General features: G+C 41.1%; 1 protein-coding gene across 1 annotated transcript; it reads left to right on the top strand.

The window, feature by feature from the left end:
* Positions 1 to 723: 723 nt before the first annotated feature.
* On the top strand, positions 724 to 23,366 carry LOC109303793. Its single transcript, XM_019526067.1, has 3 exons — positions 724 to 812; positions 1,406 to 6,309; positions 22,191 to 23,366. Exons 2-3 carry the CDS (start codon positions 1,524 to 1,526, stop codon positions 22,298 to 22,300), a joined length of 4,896 nt encoding a protein of 1,631 aa, XP_019381612.1. The 5' UTR covers positions 724 to 812; positions 1,406 to 1,523; the 3' UTR covers positions 22,301 to 23,366.
* Positions 23,367 to 24,015: the final 649 nt, after the last annotated feature.

Genomic DNA, 24,015 nt, shown 5'->3' with positions numbered 1-24,015 from the left:
ATCAGAGGTGATCTAGTGTGTTTACATTTCATTTGAATTAGTTAATGAATTACTTAAGGTAATTCAAATAAACTATACACATGGTATCTTAAAATGTCTTGGTTTATGATCAACAATGTTGTGAAAGCACTCAAAATTAAATTTCTCCCTAATGGAGACTAAAATTATGAAAATTACTGGAGATAATGATAGAATAAATAGCTTGTGTCATGTTCAGAGTTTGGTGATATGTTTAAACCAATTCATACTTTTCTAAAACAGAATTCTTTTTTGATATTATTTGTTCCTGTTGCAATTTGTATTAATAAAAATTTTTAATTATAGAGGTTAAAATTTGATTGTATTAGCTGTCAAACAATTGAATTTATATTTAATTGAAGAAAGATCTGTATTAATTCCTACACTGGAACATTTTCAGCTTTTCAATTTAAATGATTGATTAGGTAAGTAATACTACCAGTTTTACGAAGCTTCTCTGAAACCAGATAAGTAGTTTAAAAATAGTATATCGTAACTGATTTTATTTTGGTTGAATTATCTTCAAGAAAAGTTAGTTTAAGTCTTTTTTTAGATGTAGCTCTTTCCCTTTAAGATTTAAGGGGATTCTATCAAAATAATAATCATTTACTTGAGACATTGTTTGTTTCTGTTTTGTGCAAATACAGAATTGTGTGTGTGCGCTATATACAATGGAAGCCTGTGGCAGACTCTGCACCCAAGTATTAAGAACTGGAAAGAACAAGAATTTTTGTCTAAAAAGAATAATAACTACAATGAATGACTACTTAAAATGATGTCTGTGGCCTACTAAGGTTGAGTATCTTCTTAAATACATTTTAAAATAAATTCATAATAAATACTGAAAAGATTATCTTATGCTTAAAGTGCAGGACCAGGAGTCAGAAGAGAGGTTCTGTTCTCGCCTCTGCCATAGACTTCCATTGTGACTTTAAGCAAGTAATGTATCTTTCTGTCCCTCAACTACTCCATTCTTAAAGATGGGATGGCATGTACCTCATATTTGTTGTGAGACTGACTGAATTCATTAATGTTCCTAAGGTAATTTGAAGCCTTGCTGGGAAAGATGCCAGGAGATCGATATTATTATAGATATTTTTATCTTAAGATACTGTTTCAGACTTTTTTATTTCATCAAGTGACGTTTTATTTTCAGAGTATTGTCCATGCTAGGAATATAACTGTACTATGTATAACATACATATCCACTGAAATGAAATATTTCTATGAGAAACTTGCAAATATGAATAGGTATATAAATAGGATGGAAAGCTTTTTAATTTTGGATTTTTTTAGGTTTTCAGTCTTCAGTTTAACCATTAAAATGTAACATACTTGTTATTTTACTGTAATTTATTTTTTGTTTTTGATTTGTTTTTGTTTTCAGTTCAAGTTCAACAGCTGGTGCAAAATCAGAGGAAACAACTAAATTGGAAAAAGAAAAATCAGCTCTAAACAAGGTTTTGGAGTCTTTGTGCTCATATCACTGGCAACAGATTTTGGCTATGTTGAAATTTTTAATCCAAGATCAAAATGTTCCTTCACTTTGCATTTGCAAGCAACCACATATCCACTCAGAAACTCAGAAACCCTTCAGCGAAGAGGATGTGCATGTTTCATTTTGCAGTTGCGATGGACATATGCTGACAAAAAGGTGCTGTTTACAAAATCAAAAACCAAACATTTGTTTACCATCTCTATCTGTTTGTATTAAAGATTTGCATTGTTTGTCATGCCAAGCTGTAGCTATTGGATGTATTAAGACGATGAATAAAGGGATTACCAGCGATTGTAATCCATATAGGTGCTATACTGGACAACTGCAGAACTGTAGCAACAAACATTCTGTGAGAGCAGCAACTTTTACTTCTTATTCAACTGAAGATTGTGATCTATCAAACAACATTAAAAATTCTACTAGATCTCGCAGCCCATCACCACCTCCATTATCACCTGTCCAGAATCATGAATTTGAAACATTAGAAGGCTCAATCACAGATTTTCCAGCCATAGATAACAAACAACTTGAAATAACTATTAACCAGCCTCCATCCCTCTTGCCAGCTGAAGGAAGCAATGGAATGTGTGATCATGAAAGTAAAATGTACAGAAGAGTGTCTGATCACTCAGACAAAACTTTGCTGTCAGCAGATCAGGAAAGCATCAAATATGTTATTAATTCTGAAAAGTTTGAAAAAGGTGACAGTCCTGCCATTTTTCAGGATCTAATGGATCGCATTAATGAAAAATTAAAATCAATAGAAACTACAGATATAACAACAAATCTTGTTAAATTGTCTAACAATGACAGGACACCAGAAAATGATATAAAATTGAGAGACTTCATAACATCTCTCTTGCATAATGCTACAGCAAGTGATTATAGTTTTATGGAGTTGCTTAGCCAACACGATAAACAAGTGAAAAATAAAATTATCCAAACAAGATTTCGCAAGCGCCAGGAAACTTTATTTGCAACGTATAATTCTCCCGATTCACCGTTGTTTAGGCGACAATCTCTGCAAATCAAGAGGGAAATTGCAAGTTTTGATGATGCTTTTATGAGGAAAAAATCAAGTTTGGAGAGAAATACAAAGAAATCTACAAAAAATGATGATAAAATGTCACCAGACAAAGGAGACAATTATAACATGTTAGAAGACAAAGCTTTACAAAATCATAAACATGATCCAAGTATAAATTGCCAAATTAAATCATTGTCTTTGCCAGCAGATCAAACAGAATCATTGGAACTACCTCTGAATAATTTGAAAACTAACTCTGGTTTTGTGGCGCTTTCAGAAAACATCAGTGCTACAACAGCCAATCAGTCTAATTTTGCAAAAATGCAAGGAGACTGTGCAGAAAAAGAGACTGATCAGATTTCTTTGAAGCAGGAATATAATGGCATCTTGAGCAGAACCAAACGTAACATTGTGCCTCCTGGATGGTACTCTGTATATGTAACAAACAATATTTTATTTAAAAAATCATCCAAAGCAAAAAATTCTCCTGAAACTTTGGAAAGAATTAAGGTCATTAAAAACCTTCAAGCTGAAAGAACTAGTGATAACGATGTAAATAAAATTGTGAGGAACGCAAATCTACAGGTTGTTGTGGAACGCTTGGAAGATACAATAAACTTAGCCCAAAAGACTAAAAATCCATTGTTGGAAACGTATAAAATATGCAGAAAATTGAAAGACAATACTTATGAGTATGATATGAGCCCATCTGCTAGGAGAGGTCTACATTTTACCATGAGTGAAATAGAATGTACAGGACAGAGTTTCCTTCCGGAGTCTCATGTGCCAAGCAGCAATAAAAACCAAACAGTTTTTATGGCAACAGGAGAATGCAAAGAGGATGTAGGTGGAGGATGTGAAGACAACCTCTTTAAATCTTTACCCTTTGATTCAGGCAGCTTGACTTCTACTAATGGAGATTTAGGAACAAGGTCTGAAACTGGAGAGAGTGCATCTCTCCTAGGTTACTCTAGCCCTATTAAGCTTATGTTTGTCTCAGAGATTAATAGTAGCGAAGGAGTCAAATATACTTTAACTTCTGCCAGTACATCATCTAAAGCAAATACTGAACTTGGTTTATTTGAGAAGCACCCAAATGCAGTATCAGAGGAAGAACACAAAACTGGAGATCTTGAGCCTGAAATCTGTGTTGAAGATTGTGGTTGTAATTGCAATGAAAGTGTAAACAAAGAGGAATCAAATTGTGATTATTCTGGGGCAACTGCAAATTCCTGTGCAGCAGGTGAAACTGATATAAAAAACTGTAAGCAAATTGAAGAAACTGTGGAAAAACCAAGCAGTGGCAATGATCCCTCTGTTTTAAAAAGAAAACCTGGCAGACCTAAAAAAATAGGTCCTCAAGTTGTAAAACAGGTTAAGAGACCCATTGGACGACCTCCAAAGCCTAAAATAGATATAGCTGAAAGTACTGATAATAGAAATAAACCCACCAGTATTGGGAAAAATACTAAATCTGATGTAGCAGTACTGGAAGAAGTTAATCAAAACAAAAATATTACTGTGACAGTTGTTTATGGGAGGTCAAGAAGAACTAAAAGGCATGTTTCCGAAGGAAATAATATAATTCGTGCTATGCCTACTCAACATGCTGGTTCCAATTTTGCAAATGACTCAAATGAACTGAAGCAAAATTCAGAAACTGAAAACAGTTTGGCTGAAATAGTAAAATCCTCACGGATTTCTGCTGAAAGTGAGATCTTTGGGTCTGTGTATGAGTATATCCGACCGATCAAGAATAGCTCAGTATTACCACATCCTTGCAGCAATATCATACGACCAAATCAGAAGCCTTTAAACACCATTAGAAAGCCTGGTAGGCCAGCAAAGGTAAAAATCTCTGGCATATCAGTGACTGTTTATGGAGTTTCACCTCAGGAAAGAAAAGTAAGTATTAGCAGCTGCTTGCCTCCTTTACAACAACAAAGCATGTTAGAAAAAACTATATCAGAGGAGAAAAATAAACAACAGTGCAATAAGATGGATGAAACAAAGAGGATACAAAATGGCGCTAGGAAGGATGGTTCAGACAATGTGATTGCAACAGTATCAAGAAAACATAAAATTCCTTTGAGGCATTCTGTTAGAGACAGAAGACCATCAATGCCTTTCTTACATTCATTAGCATCTTCTAGCGCATTTACTTGTAGAAGTGCCTTGCTCCGTAAATCGTATAAGCTCCATCTGAAAAAAGCTAAAGATCAAAAAGAAAAACATAGGCAGTCAAATCTGAGCACAGTATCCAAAGGTACCTCAGAAACTAGAAATTCAGGGAATACAAAACAGGGTTCTGAGGATGGTGAATTCAGACCCATTAATGAAGTTTCATCAGATCCCATTTTTTCATCAAATCCTTCTCTCAGGTGGTGGGCTACATCCACTTCAAATGATTCCTTGTTGGAAGAACTAAATAATAGATTTGAACAGATAACCAATACCTGGTTGCGAGTGGGGGGAAATGAGTTTGAAAAATGTGTATATGAAAAAAGAGATAACGTTGAACAAGACTGTAGCGTTAAAGTGTCAAACACTTTAGACACCTGTCTGGTAGAACTTGAAGCATCACCTATAAAAATGCTTTTCCAGAAAAAGTGTAATATGAATGAACTCTGTACCTGGTTTATGCAAACTACAGAAACACAGTCTCTCTCTCTTGTAAGAAAAGCCAATGCTCGCAATCCGCTGGAAGTAATTAGTACTAGAGGGACAAAGATGGGAACTAAGCAATCTGATCTTAATACTAGCCCTTTCAGAAAGCACTTTAAAAAGTTTGCACTATCTTCTCCTTCAAAACCAGCAGGGAAACTACAAATATTGCATAATATGGTCAGGTCTCCAGTCCTGAACATGAAAAGTAACTTCACACTAGCTAGATTAAGAAGAACTGAATTTAAGAAGTTACAGCATGATAGGTGGCAACAAGTGAAAAAACTGTATAACCGGAGAACAGTTGACTGGACATCTAAAAAGAAAAACTTAAGATTCTTCTGCCAAAGCCAGTTTTTCAAAAATGTGAGTGGGGAAACCAGTGCCGGAATACCTATGGTCCAGGAGAAAAATGTAGAAAACCAGCCCACCAAAAACTTGGTAGAATCTTACAGTAGAATCTTGCCGTCTGAAACTGAAATCAGAGATGCATTTCTTCAACAGACAGTGGAATCGCCTGACTTCAGCACACATCCTAGTCTAGCAAATATTTTTAAAATGTGTGCAGAAACAAATGGAGCAAGTTGTAGTGAACAAAATACTGTAAAAGAACAGAACCAAGGTAATCTGTGTCGAAGTGCATGGAGACCCAAAACCTTTAAGGATTGTCGAATATTTTTGAGAAAAATAAACCATATTGAGCAGCGCAACTCCTTTAAGTTAAATACTATCATTTATTCTCCCGAAGCTGTTGAAAGTAAGAACAGTCAGCACAGTATTGAAGAAAAACAATATCCAACTTTAAGGTCCCAGTCTGCTAGGCAAGTTGCATTAAAGAGGCAAGCAAAAGATGTGGAAACATGTAGAGGATCTAATCCTTGCAAAATGACTGAAAGCCTGGATGACCAACTAAACAGTAAAAAATCAAGCAGCGCTATAAACAATGATGCCAATTCTGCTGATAGTTCTGAAATTCAAAACACAATAAACAAAAGAAAAAGACTACAATGGGAGACCACTGATATGAATATCAGAAAAAGGCATAAGAGACAATCAAACAGTAATGAACAAATGACAAGTTATTACTCAAAATACCAGCTAGGTAAGTTCTTAAAGTGCTGATTTTTAACTCAAAGAATAATAATCAGAGAAGCAGAGTATCTATCTTACAATTTGTTTTGCAGTACAAAAATATTCAGTCTTCAAGGAGTAATAGAACTGAATATCTTATAACATCAAAATAGTGCTTGAAAATGTAGTTAAAAATTAAATCATACCTTCTTGTTTTATTAAAGTGTTTTACTTGTTTTGACAATAAGTGTATTACAGGATAATAAATCTGAGCCTAATAATGATTAAATAAGCCAACAAAGAATGACCTACTTTCACTAGCATAATCTGAGAAAAAGACAGGACAAATCTGGCCTACATGAAATCAATCAGAATTTTTTGTTAATCTTAATAAGGTTAAGATTTCACCCAGATTGCGTAGTCCCAGGAATGTCTAGAAGCAGTTAACTGCAAAATAAATTGGCATGTATTGTGTTAAAATCTTACTCACATGAGTAGTCAAACTGATTTCAGTAAAATTACTAAGGTCAGTAAGCATTTATTGTGCATGAAGTTCCACAGTAGGATCCATAATTCTTACAAAAACATAAGTTTACTAAAATACTATTATTCTAAGTAATTTCTCTATGGGTACGTCTACACGAGGTGCTGAATGTGCAGTGGCCTAATAATACTGTGCGGTAGCGCATCACAGCACAGACAGTGCTAATACACTGTTGCACAGTATTATTTGGCTACTGCGAAGTACCATCACTTAAAAGACATTTGCCGACACTACTGCACAGTAACTCTAGTTACTGTGCATTTATTTAGTACTTGCTAATACAAGTACTAAATAAGCAAGGATCAGCAAGTACTAAATAAATGTGCAGTAACCACTGCACAGTAGAATCTCGTGTAGATGCCTTATGTGGCCCTGAAAAGTAGTTTACAATTGGAAATGATGAAGTAAAATTGAATATCCCTCCTCCCTTCTGAATTGAAGAAAACTGTCCCATAATAAAATGGAAATTTTATTTTGTCTTATAAATTAAAGTATTAAATTTTACCTTTTTAGTAATTGCCGTACACAAAAATATTGTGTTTGCTTGTATTTAAATGAGATAAAGAAGAAAAACATGAACTCTGAGCATTGTATTCTTATGTTCATTCAATGTTGTCTTAGTTCCTCAAAGCTAAAGATTTTACCTACATGTATACTATTTGTTGTGCTGTAAATGCAGTCATTTGGGGCCATACTCAGTAACAGAAATACCTGACCTTGAACTTACGATGTTACTGTAAAAAAACCAGATGCATAAATGCAAAGGGTAGCATATTCATTTTTCTTTCACGGATGAAGAAAGAGCTCTCTCCTGGCCACAGTATATTTCTTACATAATTCTGTCTGTAACAGAGAAACTTTGTATTCAAATTACATTTATTTCTGAATTTACCTTCTCAGTGGCAAAAATCTACAAGTAACTTATTACTGCAACATATTCTCATGTTAGTTCTGTTCAGGAATCTTAATTTTATTTTACTGATAACTTTCCTTCTTTTGTTTTAATTCTTTACAAAGTCTGATAACTGCTCTAATATTGTCACATTATTTCATTTTAAACTTTTGTTATTTTTTTATTATTCATAATTTTTCATATCTGTTGGTGTCTATAGAAAAGATGTCAAAGCTCACTAGCATCTCCAAAAGAAGTACTGACTTCAAAGAGAAACATCTTAGGCTGTAATCCTGGAATTGCATCCATGCTGGTAGACTCCAGAGCCTGTATAGACAGGCCCCCCACAAGGATGCTGCTGCAAGATCAGTTTAACAAACTCTGTGTTGTTAAACAGTTGTAGAAAAGGATATTTTCTTTCTCATTAATGGACTCGATATTAAATTGTCTGCACTAGCCATGGAAATCATAAGTACATTTTTAGTAAATTGTTTATGGTTTTTGCTTAGAAATGTGCTAAAATGATTTCCTCCATCTAGTCTTGCATGCATACCAGCTTTCAGACATACTTCCTGCATCTAGAAGCTTCATGTGAATAGAGGTATCATCATACATTTGTATCTTCTTTGGGGTGCATGTGTGTTACTGAAATATCAAGATTAACATTGTTGTGCTAAGGTTTTCAGTGTACGAAATAATATGATACATATATTTTTTGTCAATATTTTCAAGTTTTTCCTCAATTATTATTATCTGGTTATCAAACTGAGGAAGATCAAGGGAAATTTATTGAATATTCCTTAAGGATTTGATGTCCTCTTTCAGGAAGGACTCAGGTAACAGGCAGGACATTAATATCAAAGAGTTGCATGTAGCAAGTTCTTGTTAAAATCTGAGAGCCAGATGACCGAACAGATGTATGCTGTTGAGTTTTTACAGCATGAGTCTCCTTCCCACAAATAGCAGCATCCTTGCATACATTTCTCTGTTTAACAGCTGAGATTGTTTTTCTTGTTCAAAAGTAGTTAGGTATTTTGAACCACAACATTTTTCTTCATTTTTTTTACTTGTTTGTGAAATGGCTGCTGCAGTGATACATCTGGACATAATGAGGGCTTACTTCTCATATATTCAAATGCAGGTTGTTGGCAGACAAACATGTTACCATAAGGTAAACTTTGCATTTATCATGGGCTAAGAATGTGTACCTGGGCAGATACAAGAACATAAGTTTACTAAAATATCTTTATTCTAGGTAACTTGATTATGTAGCTCAGAGAACAAAAATAGTTTGTCATTGAAAATTATGAAGTAAAATGTAATACCTCTCCTCCCTTCACTTTGGAATTCCATCCCATGATAACTGCCCACATGCATAGTGTTGGCCCATAGTAGATGCAAAGTAGCTTATACCTCAGCTAAAATGGGAAAATGACCTAATGCATTGTTCAGTTCATACTCTTGTAGTAATTTATTCATGTACCCAGTTCCTTAGACTCTCTTAGAGGAAGACACTTTCTTTTGTGTATGTTAAATCAGTATTGGAAACTACTGGTCTGCTAAGTAAGGGAATCTTACAAGCACAAGTTTGGTAAAAAATGTACGGTTCTTGCTAGAAAGATGCTAACATGATTTCTTCTATACGCATATCATGGGTATCACCAAGATTTCTGTTGTTAACTGAAATATCCATGTACAAGTTTTACAGATAACTAAACTAAAAATAATCTGTCCTGTTACAGTACTATTTGAAGAGTTTAGCATGGGGTGAATGGTGTAAAGATTTCCAGCAAGAGGTACTAAAAGTACTTTTAAAAATATGATCTGTTCTGATCATTGGTGATTAGGGTTCTCTCTTCCTTACATTATGACATTTTGCATTTTCTCCCTTACATTTTGGCTATTAAGACTCAGACTGGCCCCGCATTCCAGATCTGGAGCTGGTGGTGCAGTGGGTGCTGCATGTGGTGCAGTCCTTTTTAAGCTGTTCTGGACTCATACTGCATGGCCCTGAAGCCACTGCCACAGGGCTGTGCTGCTCAGGTCCAAAATGACTGTGGCATGCAGCATGACCCTCGAGTGTCATATGGATCCTCTGGGGCTGTGCTATATGTGGCGTATGCTCTGCCACTCAGGGATGCAGGCTGGAGCAGGCACCGTGTGCAGCACACAGGGCCATCCAGCACTTGTTGCCTGTGGGTCATTCCAGTACCCATGGGCAGCACCCAGAGCTGGATGCTACAGCTTTGTGGGCTGAATCCAGTGTATTGTCCATATCTTTGACACCCCTGGACTTGAGATTACTTAAAGAAGCTGGATGTTTTCAAGTCAACAAGGCGGATGCGATACACAAGGGGTGAGCAAAATATGGGCCAAAAGCCAGATCCGGCCCACCTATTGATTTTTACCCAGCCCACAGTCAGGCGGCACCTAGGCAAGCCATGCTTGGACCCCAGCCTCTGCTGGTGGACACCAGTTCTGGCTGCAGCCTCTGCTGGTGCCACGGAGAACACTGGGCAGAAGCAGCCCTCCAGCACCAAGCTTCGGTCTGGGAGATAGAGTCCAGCCCACCCACAGCCTGCAGGGCCAGACTCCATCTACCAGGTGTCACAGGAAACACTGTGCAGAAGGAGCCCTGCCCACCTACCTAGCAGGCCCTGGGCAAGCCATACTTGGGCCCCAGTGGCTCTGGTGCTGCTTCGTCCCAACATCCCCCATGGCACCAGCAGAAGCTAGCATCTGCCCATGGGGTCTGCACACTGTCCCATTCTGCCCCACCATCAGGACTCCTGGGATCTGAGGGGTTGGGTGAGGGGGTGAGCAGGGCAGGACAGCACTGGAGACCTATGGCCAGGCTCCATGCCTTGCCTCCCAGCTGTGGATGTAGCCAGCAGATGCTGACTTTGGGCAGAATGGGCCATGGAGGAAGGAATGGAGCAGGGGATGGTGTGCTATAGCTCTGGGCAGGCTTATATTTCCCTGTCTGCAGCTGCTCTGGTGCCAGCTGCAGCCTGGCTGCACGGAGCATATATGTATGTGCATATGTACATGCACATGCATGAATATACTCATGTTTGTGTGTGCAGCCCTCAACAGCACCAAAACTCATGAAGTTACTGTCCATCCCAAATAATTGCTCACCCCTGGGATACACCCTAGGGTACTGAAAGAATTAGCTGAGGTAATGTCAGAGCCATTGGCTGTCCTTTTAGAGAAATCATGGAGGTTGAGTGAGGTACTGGATTGATAGTACCCATCTTTAAGACAAGAAGGGTGATCTGAGAAGTTACAGAACAGTCAGTCTGATCTTGATACCTGGACAAATTGTAGAACATGTCTTTAAGGAATCTGTTTCTAGGTACCTGGAAGAGAGCAAGATAATCAGGAACAACCAGCATGGATTCACCAAGAGCAAGTCATGCCTGACCAACTTCAATTTTTTTCAGTGATTAGATGAAAGGCGCTGTGGATTTGAATGAGGGGAAGAAAACAATGGATGTGATATGCCTTGACTTTAGCAAAGCTTTTGACATAGGCTAGTCATCTGTAGGCTAGATTAGGGGTTGTCAACCGGGGGTATGCATACCCCTGGGGGTGCTTTGAAAGGTCCCAAGGGCTACACGGGGGTGGGTGGAGCTAGAATGCTGCCACCCCACACTGCTGCCTCATGGGAGCAGGGCTGCGGTAGGAAGAGAGCAGGGATGTACAGATGCCATGCTGCTGCTGCTTTGCCGCTCACCACCCCTCCGCTCCGTCTCTGGCCGCTCGCTACCTCCCCCCCCCAGCTCCGTCTCTGGCCGCTCACTACCTCCCCCTCCCCCAGCTCTGTGTCTGGCTACTTGCCGCCACCCCTCGAACTTCACATCTTTGCCACACCTCCCCCCCCAGCTCCGAGTCCAGCCACTCCCCAACCCTCCCCCCCAGGGATGCACTTATTAAAAACGGAGTTTCCTGGGGTACACTTACTTTAAACAGTTGAAAACCCCTGGGCTAGATGAAAGAACTATAAGGTGAATAGAAAACTATTGTGCTCAGTGAGTAGTCATCAGTGGCTTCATGTCTAGTGAGGAAGAGGTATCAAGAGGTGATCCCCAGGGATCCGTCCTGCCCATTACTAAGATGATGGCAGTGCAGATGGCAGTGCAAATCTGTATGACACTAAGTTGGGTGGAGTTCTACACTCTGGAGGGCAGGGCTAGGATCCAGAGTGACCAGGATAAACTAGAGAAGTAGTCCAAAATCAATCAGTTGAAATTCAACAAGTGCAAATTCAAAGCCCTGCACTGGGAATGCAATAACTGCATATCTGAATACAGACTGGGGAATGACTGCCTGGGTTGTGCTCTACAGAGAAGGTACTGAGGGTTGCAGTAGACCAGGAGTTGTCAGCCAGGGGTAGGCATACGCAGGGGTACTTGGGAAGGCCCTAGAGGGTATACACAGGCGGGAGGGGATGGCGCGCTGCCACCCAGCACCCTACACTGCTGTAACTCGAGCAGGGCAGGGAGCAGCAGCGGCGCCCCACTGTGGGCTGCACAGGCACTGCTCGGCTGGCCGGGCGTGGGGGAGTGGGGTTACACAGAGACCACCACCCATCCACGTCTGGCGGCATGCCTCCCTCCCCCCTACTTTGTGTCCGGCTGCATGCCACCGACCCCCCTGCCTGCATCCAGCCACTGTGAGTGCACTTATTTTTAAAAGATGAAAACCCCTGCAGTAGTCTATGAGATGAATATGAGCCAACTTTGTGTTCTTGTTACAAAAAAAAAAAAGCCTACTGCATACTGAATTGTATTAACAGGAGTCTCTCGTGCAAATGAAGGAAATACTTTGTCTAGTTTTGGGCTCCGCACTTCAAGAAGAATGTGGACAGATTTGGAAACAATCCAGCAGAGAGCAACATAAATGTGTAGAGATCTGGGAAGCTTGATTTATGGAGAAAGGCTGAAAAGAATTAGGGCCATTGGTCTGGTGAAGAAAAGACTGAGGGGAGATTTGATAACAGTCTTCAAATACCTGAAGGTCAACTACAGAGAGGCCAGAGAAAGACTTTTCCCTGTGGTTGTAGGGGACTGGACTCAGACAATAGTCTCAAGCTGCAGCAGAAGAAATTTAGAAGGCTAGAAAACTTTCTATGAGAGTGGTAAAGTATTGGAACAGGCTATCTAGGCAAGTTGTGGAATCTCCATCCCTAGAAAGAGCAGATTAGACAGACACTTGGCTGGAATGATTTAGTCACAGACAGTTTTGCCTGGAGCCAGGGCCTGGACTAGACAACCTCATGAGATCTCTTCTACCCCTACTTTCCTATGATCCTGTGAGCCTATGGTCTATCACAGTGGTGCTCAACCTTTTTATCCTGTAAGCTAGGTGGGCAGTGCCCAGTTCCTTTGTGGGCCAGGTCTGGCTGGTGAACCCTATCTGGCACCCAGGGCAGGCATGGTAGAGCCCTATCTGGCTGTGCAGAGAGAAACGAGGGGCAGCCTGGCCCCAATTTGGCTGTGGGTTGAAAGGAGACTTGGCCAGGCCCTAACCTGGCCTCACGAGGCAGGAGCCAGGTGTGGCTTGACCCTACAGGAAGAAGGGGGCATGGCTCAACTCTGCAGAAGGAAGGGGGTGTGGTCTGGACCTGTTGGGGGGAGGGTCAAGGGGCATAGGATGGCTTCAAACCAAGTGTGCAGAGGGAAAGGGATGTGGCCCAGCCCCAATCTGGCCATGTGGGGGAAGGGTCATGGCCCAGCTCCAAACCACTGCACAGAGCTTGGGATTCTGACAGCAGGGAGGGGTGGCAGTTTTAACTACCACTGTTCCCCTGCTAGCAAATTTCCTGGCCCTCGGGGAGCCCCACAGGCTAGATTTCAAGGCCCTGTGGGCCACATCTGACCAATGGGTCAGAGGTTGAGCACCCCTGATCTATCATGTTTATTTCAATTCAGAATGAGTCTCTGGTTTTTCTGCACAATAGAAAAAAAAGTAAAGATGTGAAAATATAAAGATAGCAAAAAGCAGCACATGTTGCTAAGTGACAGCCTGTCAAAATCACAGTAGGTGAAACCCTTGCACCATTACCTGCCACACTGAGAACCCTCTAGAGCCATAGTTCTCAAACTTTTTACATTGAAGACTCCCCTTGTAAAACTCAAGGCACCCTTCAGAAATTGTGACCCCCTAGGTTTCACTCATTTTTTGACCGCAGAAAAATAATGGAACAGTTCTTCTTTTGTAAACAACTCAGATAGACCACAAGAGGTCAGAATGTTTTTGACACTGTGGATTCGTGTTTGAAGTCTCTGTTTTATCTTATGAATCATGTGCAGGTATTTGCACACCTGTCAGTGTTAATACAGTGCGTAACCCTGCATCACCCTTAAAAGGATCTCAGAGTACCACATGGAACCATGGCACGCTAGCTAAGAATCAGTGTTATAAATCCCCCAAGTCACAGAAACATGATATGGGATGGGAAAGGGCTTCCTGGGTCATTAAGTCCTGTCCCTAATTAATTTAGGCAACCACATCACATCATTCTTTTCCTAAATTTATCCACCTGTATCTTTTAAGCTAGTCAGATTGTTTGTGCCCCTCACCTTCTGGTCCACTACATCTGTTTTTGTTGTTTTAAACTTCCATGAAAATATTTTTAACAAACCTCCCTGTCGTTTGTCCCCCCCACACATACTACAAAACTGCACTAATTCATCTGACCTTAATGCAGTTCTGTTAAAACAGAGGTAAAGGTGTGGTGGTGGTTTTATTAATAGTATTTATTTTTTGTATATTTCTTAATTTATCAATTTTGAAATTATAACTGAATAGTAATTTAATGCAAATATGTTGGCAAGAATATTTTAGAACTGCAGTTTTATATGCCAGGCTCTCTTCTCTTAGCTCACATGAAAATAAAGACTTGTAGTCTTTTACAATATTAAATGTTGAGCACCACAAGCTGTTGAGCACCTCCAGTTCTAATTAAGGCCTGCTTCTGCTTTGATGCACAGTGTGTATATATGGATTCCCCAAAGTTTCAGTTTGAGCAGCCTGGACACTTGGATGATTATCTTGCTGGGATCCTCTGACCCCAGCTGACTTCCTGCCCTTGGACAGGGGGCTGGACCAAATGATCTCTTGAGGTCCCTTCCAACCCTAATGTCTATGCAATCTGTGAAATCTATAAAGCAGTTTGCATGCAGGCTCTGCACTACAGAATCAGGGCCTGTATCTGTGCCATTAGTGGGAACTGAGGACCCTTAATCACCTTATAGCACATAACACTATTAGGCTTATTGAAATCAGGAACTATATTAAAATCATACCACATTTGTGTGCTACCATATTTATCAATGGTGACATCTACCATTTTTTACCTGGCTATAAAAAAAAAATGGTTTTAGAATTTTTTAAGTAATAATTTCTGAAGGGCAGAGGGACAACAGTTGCCTCTGGAACCCAAGTTAAAGGTTCTGTCAAATTAAAATAAACCTAAGGACATCCACCTACCTAAGCTATCCCCAATAGACTGCTACAAAAGGGAAAATCCCTTTTCCATGAAAGACTGTAACCCAAGATAAGTAATGTATATCTTCTCCATTGTCATGATGCATGTATGTAATGCTTGACAGTGCAGTATTAGGGTGTAAAGAGAAGATAGGTAGATGATGTCATTTTACTGTTCGTCAATGGACAACACTTTTTAGAATATTAAGTCAAATCCCTTCTCTACCAGAAGAATCTGTTATAATGTACTACACACACTTTTTCATTCATCTAACAAAACTAGAAATTAAGTATTATTTGTCTTTTAATTGGTCAAAATGTAATGCCTTGATGGTGCTTGATACATTCTTCAGAACCTTCTTTCCCAATTTTTCTCTCATCTCAGTGCACAGTTGTAATCCTCAGTGATTTTCAGTTTTTATAATTTGTTCCACCTGCCATTTCTTTTTCTTTGTTTCTAATCAGATTATCAGATATCGGCAGACTGGCTTGGTCCTTTTGTCATTCTCGACTTCAACAAGCACTGCTCAGTTCCTTATTTTATCCCAAGTACTTGATTTTGGTCGTTAGCTCATCTACACTATTGCTGCTTACTTCAGCTTAGACTCAACATCCCTTTCTGTATCCTTTGGCAATGTTCAGCCCCTTGTCTGATCTTCATTTCTTATGTTGGTCTCCACCGTCAGCTCCACCTCACTTCACACTTTATTACCCTTTCCCACTATGCTATCTCACCAAGTCAGCTGGGAGGCTGCAAGCCCTGCTGCAAGCAGCCTGGGCTCCATGATTGGCAGCAGCTACAGAGAGCCAGGGCAGGCTGCAGCTGTGCCAGGCCCTGCTGTCTGCCCTGAGGTGTGCGTGCAGTCACTGCCAGCATGGACCTGATGCTGGAGCTGTGGAGCCCAGCACAGCTGTCTGCAGCCTGCTTGCTGCAGCTGCCAGAGCCCAGGCTGGCTACAAAGAGCTGCACCGGGCTCTAGAGCCCAGTCACCAGCTCTGTGCTGGGAGTGGGGGAGAGACCGGGGTTGCGCTGCCTAAGGCCTCTCCCCCACCGCCTGCTCCGAGGCACACCTGCATGTGCCAGTACAGAGCTGATGCCTGTGCTCCGGAGCCCGGCGCAGCTGTTTGCAGCCTCCTGGCTGCAGCTGCCCAGAGCCCAGGAGCCTTATTGTCATGGTTGTGCATGGGAGACTTCAGCTACCCAGACATCTTGTGGGAAGAGCGGTCAGCCAAATCCGAGCAGTCACAAAGCTTTCTCTTGTGCATGGATGAGCTCTATCTGACACAGAAAGTCTACGGGCCGACGAGAGGTAAAGCACTGCTCGACCTGGTACTGGTAACTGGGGACAACCTAATCAGCGACCTAATGATCAAAGGGAAGCTGATCACCTTCACCATCTGCCGTAAAGCTGGCAAGTCAGTCAGTAATACATAAGTCCTTGACTTCAGGAAAGCTGACTTCGACAAGCTAAGGAGGCTTGTCAGGGAGGCCCTAAAGGGCCACAACCCAAAAGGGGAGTCCAGGATGAGTGGTTGCTCCTCAAGGGAGCAATCCTGGATGCTCAAGCAAAGTCAATCCCATCTCGGAGGAAAGACAGCAAAAGGGCACAGCAGCTCCCTTGGCTCTCCAGGGAATTAGCAGACCTAGTACATCTTAAAAGACAGACCTGCAAAGGATGGAGGACTGGATCCACCACCAAGGAGGAATACTCTGCACTGGTCCAGACCTGCAGAGACCAAACCAGGAAAGCCAAGGCTGCGACAGAACTCCAGCTAGCTACAAATATCAAGGACAATAAAAAGTCCTTTTTTAGATATGTGGGGAGCCGAAGGAAAAGCAAGGGCAACATTGGACCCCTGCTAAACCAGATGGGACAACTGACAATTGATGCCCAGGAAAAAGCAAACTTGCTAAATGGGTACTTTGCATCAGTTTCTCACCAGTCCCATGGGACAACCCTGCCCACTGCGGAACAGGGAGGCCCGGGTGAGGGAGATTTCTTACCCTCCATCAGTGCTGACCTCATGAAGGAACACCTTGAAAGGCTGGATACCTTCAAGTCAGCCGGCCCTGACAGTTTACGCCCAAGGGTACTCAAGGAGCTGGCTAGCATCATACCCCAGCCCCTGGCACGGGTCTTAGAGAACTCCTAGCACTCTGGTGAAGTGCCTGACGATTGGAAGAAGGCCAGTGTGGTGCCTATCTATCTTCAAGAAAGGAAGGAAAGTAGATTTGGCAAACTGCAGGCCCATCAGCCTGACGTCTATCCTGGGGAAGGTCTTGGAAAAGATTATCAAAGAGGCCATCCTTAACAGACTGGCTAACAGCAACATCCTGAGGGATAGCCAGCACGGGTTTGTTGCGGATACGTCTTGCTTGACCAATTTCATTTCCTTTTTACAACCAGGTGACCTATCACCTTGACAAGGAAGAAGAGATTGATGTCATATATCTTGACTTTAAAAAGCCTTTGATCTGGTATCCAATGATCACCTTTTGGCAAAACTGGCCAACTGCGGCCTTGGCCTCACCATGATCCACTGGCTGGGGAACTGGCTCTGCAGTAGCACCCAAAGGGAGGTGGTTGACAGAACTCAATCATCATGGTGCAATGTGGCCAGTGGGGTTCCTCAAGGCTCTGTCTTAGGGCCTATACTATTTAACATCTTAATTAATGATGTAGACATTGGTGTTGGAACCAGACTGGCCAAGTTCACTGATGACACCAAACTCTGAGGCAAAGTATCGATACCTGAGGGCAGGAGGGTGATCCAGGCAGATCTTGACAGGCTCAGGAAATAGGCGGATGAGAACCTGATGATGTTCAACACCGAAAAATGCAAGGTTCTCCACCTTGGGAGGAAAAACCTGCAGCATGCTTATAGGCTCAGCAGTGCTATGCTGGTTAGCACTACAGACTAAAAGTACTTGGGGGTCATGATTGACCACAAAATGAACATGAGCCTTCAATGTGATGCTGCAGCTAGTAAAGCGAGCAAAATGCTGGCTTGCATCCATAGATGCTTCTCAAGTAAATCCCAGGGTGTCATTCTTCTGTTGTACTCGGCCTTGGTGAGGCTGCAGCTGGAGTACTGCATCCAGTTTTGGGCTCCACAATTCAAAAAGGATGTGGAGAAGCTTGAGAGAAGAGGAGAGCCATGCACATGATCAGAGGTCAGGAAAACAGACCTTATGATGAAAGGCTGAGAGCCATGAGACTCAGCCTAGAAGAGCACAGGCTCAGGGGTGATCTGATGGCCACCTATGAGTTTATCAGGGGTTCTCACCAGGATCTGGGGGAACGTCTGTTCACCAGAGTGCCCCAAGGGATGACAAGGTCTAATGGTCACAAACTCCTCCATTACAGTTTCAGGCTGGACATAGAAAGAACTTCTTTACCGTCCGAGCTCCCAAGGTATGGAATAGACTGCCGCCGGAGGTGGTTCAAGCACCTACATTGAATGCCTTCCAAACACATTTGGATGTCTATCTTGTTGGGATCCTATGATCCCTGCTGACTTCGTGCTCCTGGGGCAGGGGGCTGGACTCGATCTTCCGAGGTCCCTTCCAGCCCTAATGTCTATGAATCTATTTCTGAGGTTATTTTGTCGGTTGCAGTCCCAGAGCCTCGGGGCTCACAGCTGTGAGGCTGGGACAGGGGCATGGTTTCAAGGTTTTGAGCAGCTTGGGTGCTCCGGAGATCCAGATCCAGCCCCTCCAGAGAACCGGGGTTTGCTGGGATCTGTATCTGATGTGATCTGGCCCCTGGACATCATCTTTGGAAAGAATGAGCTTCCCTCCTCTGGACCTGAGCTCTCAGAGATGCTGGGCAGAGCCACATGGCTGCTGCTCAGGGACAGTGCAACCTGGGGCTGTTCCAGTCTGCTTCTGGGACCGTAGACCAGTGGCCCCAGATGCGGCCCACCAGGCCAGTCTATCTGGCCCACGGGGCCCCTCAAAAATTTAGAGAATTAATATTTATCTGCCCCTGGCTGCCTGTCATGTGGCTCTCAATGACTTGCCAAAACTCAGTAAGTGGCCCTCCGCTCAAAATACTGGCCCACCCCGCATTGTACCACAATGCTGCTTAGAATTCCTTAATTCCAGTTTACAAGCATCATTTGACTAATCCATATTAGGAAGAGATAGTGAGTTAAGTGCAGTTACCATTAGTTTTTAACCATTTATGTTTCATCTTTTGTTATCTTTTTAGTAAAAAAAAAAAAAAAAAAAGTCTGTAAAATTTTTGTCCATGTTAATTTTCCCTATGATCTAGGATTCCAGGAGTGGCATTCTAGATGTATGACATTAGGTCCAGTATTACTAAACTGCCTCTTTAAGAGCCTCTGATCAATGCCGCATGTCAAAAGTTGTTTTTACATTGTTGTTGAAAAAGGAGCTTCAGTTAAAGATTATAAGTTGATGCAGAACTGGGAAGCATTAAGACCATCCATCCATAAAAGTGTATCAGTAGCAGCTGTCTTTGATGTGTATATGTGTGTAGGTTAGGGACAGGAATGGATTTAATGACTCAGTGGTAATTATACCATTTGAAAACTTTTCACTTGGCAGTGTAGGCTAAGGCAGGGACAAGAGAAGTAAAGGAGGTGATAACTGAAAATGGAGGTATGTGGTCCTAAATCAGTACTCAGCAGGCAAGGCTGATTTCCCAGAACACCTACTGTAATAGTACAGCTTAAAGGTCAGGCACCCCTCTGAAAAAATGACCAGAAAAGATTGCATCTTTGTATTGAGTTTGTCTACTACTATGTTTGTTTTCAAAGTAATATGTTTTAAGGCCAAAGGAAACCCATTAGAAGCATGCAGTTTGACCTTCTGAATAAGAAAGTCATGGTATTTCCGCATTGGGTCCATATGCACTTTTTAAATAATAACTAATATTTTTTATTTCTGCTGATGCTGGTTTGCTTGCATTTTTCTTACCATTCTATTCCTGTTGATACTGAGAGCTTGCACATCACCAACAGAAGTATTTACTAACTGCCAATTGTAGAATTGTTATTGTCATGTCAGACATAAGGCAGCCTGACTTACAGACTCCAGAATCATTTTGCCTTACAACAGGGGGAGGGGGCTATAGTTTTATTTATGAACTGGGTAGATTTGATTTGAAAGTAATTGGAAAAAACCCATAATCCTCTGATGCAATTTTTACAGTCACTTTGCAGAGTATAACTGAATGGTAATGGAATTGTCAGCCTCTGTAGATGCCTAAGACTGACAGTTGTCCTTCTCTAGCAAATATTAAGGCCAAGGGCTGTACATAGAAGAGTTTTGTTGACTCTAACTATCCAGAAGATATGCTTTTAAAATAAAAACCTGTAGTTTCCAGTAGGGACCACATTTTCTTTTTTCTGAAGAATGCAGTTCAAAACCAATAGAAAATGAAGGCTTTTGAAAGCATTGTGTTCTTGTAGTTTTGCATAGCCTATCAGTTATTATAGTGTTGGTTCTCCTTACTGCTACTACAACTGACAGTGTTTGGGGTTTTATAACTTATTACTAAAATATTGGAACAATTTCAGAAAAAATGAATGGTCAAGTAATTGCAGTTAGATAAGAAAATTAACAGTTTAAATTTTTGATACCTAAGAAGCATGAAGTTTTTGGTTGCCTTCCTGTTACAGCAGGGGCGGGCAATTATTTTGGGCAGAGGGCTGCTTACTGAGTTTTGGCAAGCCATTGAGGGCCACATGACAGGCAGCCAGGGGCAGATAAATATTAATTTTCTAAATTTTTAGGGGCCCTGCGGGCCAGATAGACTGGCCTGGTGGGCCGCATCCGGCCCGTGGACCACATTTTACCCACCCCTGTGTTACAGTATACCAGAATTAATCCTTCCAAAACAATATGCTTCCTACTGTTATTACTGGTCAGGAGCTATACTTTTGGTTGGGGACATATCCTATTTCTTTTCAACAAATGTGCAGATTTAACTGGCCACATTCAAGTCCCTGCATTGTTGTCCATCAACCAATAGGACTTTCTCTAACACCCATCAATAGTCCTGTCTTAACTGACAGGATATGTGGTTGAGCAACACAGACACCTGGTATTTTTTTGAGAAATAATAGAAGGGTTGTTATTAGTATCTGTCTTCTACCTAGAAGTTCAGAATATCCTTGTGTTATCAAATTATCCCCTTGTAGTCATATTAATTGTTTGAGAAAGAGGTTGTAGCCAAGTCTAGTTTGTGCACTGCAGAGGAAACATTCAGTCCAGCCCTCTTCCTTTGTATGGAATACCCATGCCAGCCATGCAAAGGAAGACATTATGTCTGCTATATGTTCTCCTGGATATGGGCCAGAAAGGGTGGAGTTTCGGCTCTGCCCTTTGTGCTGGCTTAAGAAGAAGTACTTCCTTCATATAGGCACAAGGCATTTTCTTTCTTTCACATAGTCCACTCCCACAAACCTTCAAACATGCGCACAGAGCTAAGGGGTCTATTCCCACCTACTTCAAAACACACATGGAGCTAAGAGGAAAACCAGGAGGCCAACTTGATTCTGAATGTCTGCGCCTTAGACAGGGCAATGCCATGATGTTTTGCTTGGGTCTTGAAGGCAGAAAAACACAATTTAACCTTTAGAGTCTTTTAAATGGTTGTTTCTGTTCTGTAGATCATAGAAAACTGTAGGAACTGTCTTATTGCCACAATAGCTTTTTCATTACATTTATTGCAAGCAGTGGCAAGAGTGAGCACAACCTAGTGAGTTTGGACTCTAAAAACGTGAAATCTCTTAATTGAAATAGTTGGATTATGTTCCTAACAATCTAGATAGCAATGAAATTAGTACAGGACAAGGGAAGGGTAGGACTGGTTTGCCCTTGTGCAGTTGAAAAGCAGGGAGAACACTTTGAATTATTTCTATTTTTTGTGCCAGATGCTGTACATTAGTCAGTCAGATATTTTGAATATTTATTAAATCCCATGTTTAATTGCTCACTTTTTTTTCATAGGGCCTCTTAATCCTGTTGGACTGTCTTTGCTGGGTGGATTTGCAAGCAGAGCTGTTGAATACTCCATGACCCCAATTCAAATGCCACTGCATGGAAGTACCCAAGCCTAACTTCAAAAGCCATGTATTTCAAGATGAATGCATGCCACATAGTCCCTGATAAATATGTAATACTGTGAATGAGCATGAAACTGAGAAATCATTGCTGTCATTAAGCAGACTGTTTCAGAACTAGAGACATAAAGCCTTTCTGTAGGTGATAGATCAAATTTAGCAAGTTGCTGTTTGTTTTGCTGTAAGGCAAAATGTTCCATCTTGGTTAAGGGAGACTGCAGTTTCACACTGTTTACATGACATTGTTGTCAATAAGCCATATCCTCCCTTTCCCAGGGTGTTCTTACACTGGAAATAAAAAACAAGCATTCACTTACAGAGCTTCCTTTAAAACATCCTCTTTGCAGAACAAGATTTCGGCAGCTCAGCTATGGATCTGTCGAAGTGTTTGGACCATATAAGCCACAGATCTTAGGCATTCAGTGGGGGCTAGAGTTATCTGTACTGAAGACCTGTACTTCTGCACTGGCTCCTCCCACCTCCTGGCTTTTGGCAAAGCTACTGGGTGACTGCTCTCTCCCTAGACAATTGTCATAACATCAATGGAAAGAGCAAATAAATTAATACTAGCTGTCTTCTGCTCTCTCCCATGGAGTTGGAGGCTGGCACCCATTCAACCCCTTTCTACTTGTTAAGGTGGAACAGCTTGTAGAGAGGGCACCAGGCAGAGGAGGGAATGATGCTATGGAGATGGGAATCTCAGATTTCATACCCAGCCCAGCCACCGACTCTCAGATGGAGTGGAGAAGAGAATGAGGTCCAGCCTTAGGATCATGGTGTAATCTGCAGCTCTGCTCTTCCCAGCCAAAGGATGTCTGTGTGGAAGCTTTAAGCAGAACAGTTGTAGACATTAGAAATTTTACACATACATCTGTTACTTAGAAAACATTTGTTTAATGCGTGAACGCCAGAATGTACATACTTAGCTTTGTCTGGGAAAAAAAATAACTGCTGTAAAACCTGCCAAGCAATCACAACAGGTTTTATAAAAGATTTCTTCTCTTATGTGCATTATAAATTGCATCCTTAAAAAAAAACTTAAAATAAATGTTTCTTAAATAACTATGGTTGTTTTTAAACTCTAGTCCTATTTAAATACCTACAAAAACTATCACTTACTGCAAAGAGGACTAAGAAATGCACTGATACATGAGAGAAACAGAGAAAAGGAAATATGTTCTGGCTGACAATCAAAAAAAAAAAAAATGTAAACCTTGAAGCCATTTCTTTCCACAGGTTTCCAAAAGAAACCTGTTTCCCCTCAAAGATTTGCCTAGGCTGCTTCTTTATTTTTTTATTTTTTTTTTGGTGGGGGGGAGAAGAGGAGGAAGAAGGGTGAGGGGCGAATGTATAGTTTCCTGATTCTGCTTCTTAATGTTGCATTTTTTGAAAAAGCAGTGATAGGCATCATGAGTGCTTTCATAGCAATAAGATCATGATACAGCAGTTATTAACTGCTGCTGAATTTGTAAAAAAACTAATTATAATTCTTGCTTCTTAATTAACAGAAACCCACAAAAATTTTACGGTCTTGTAGCCCTGGTTACAACTGGTTAGCTTAACCAGTTATTTTTTATCAATCAAGTTCTCGAATCTTAGGATTGAAAAAGCTTATGATTGATAGAAATATATATATATGTATGTATCGCCATTAATAAATAAATATATCTGTGTGTGTATATATATATATATATATATATATATGTGTGTGT

Source organism: Gavialis gangeticus, unplaced genomic scaffold (genome assembly GCF_001723915.1).
Source record: "Gavialis gangeticus isolate Ggan-Ray unplaced genomic scaffold, GavGan_comp1, whole genome shotgun sequence".
NCBI classification, from domain to species: Eukaryota; Metazoa; Chordata; order Crocodylia; family Gavialidae; genus Gavialis; species Gavialis gangeticus.
Note: the sequence above shows the minus strand (reverse complement) of the source record. Positions and strands in the feature narration are given on the sequence as shown.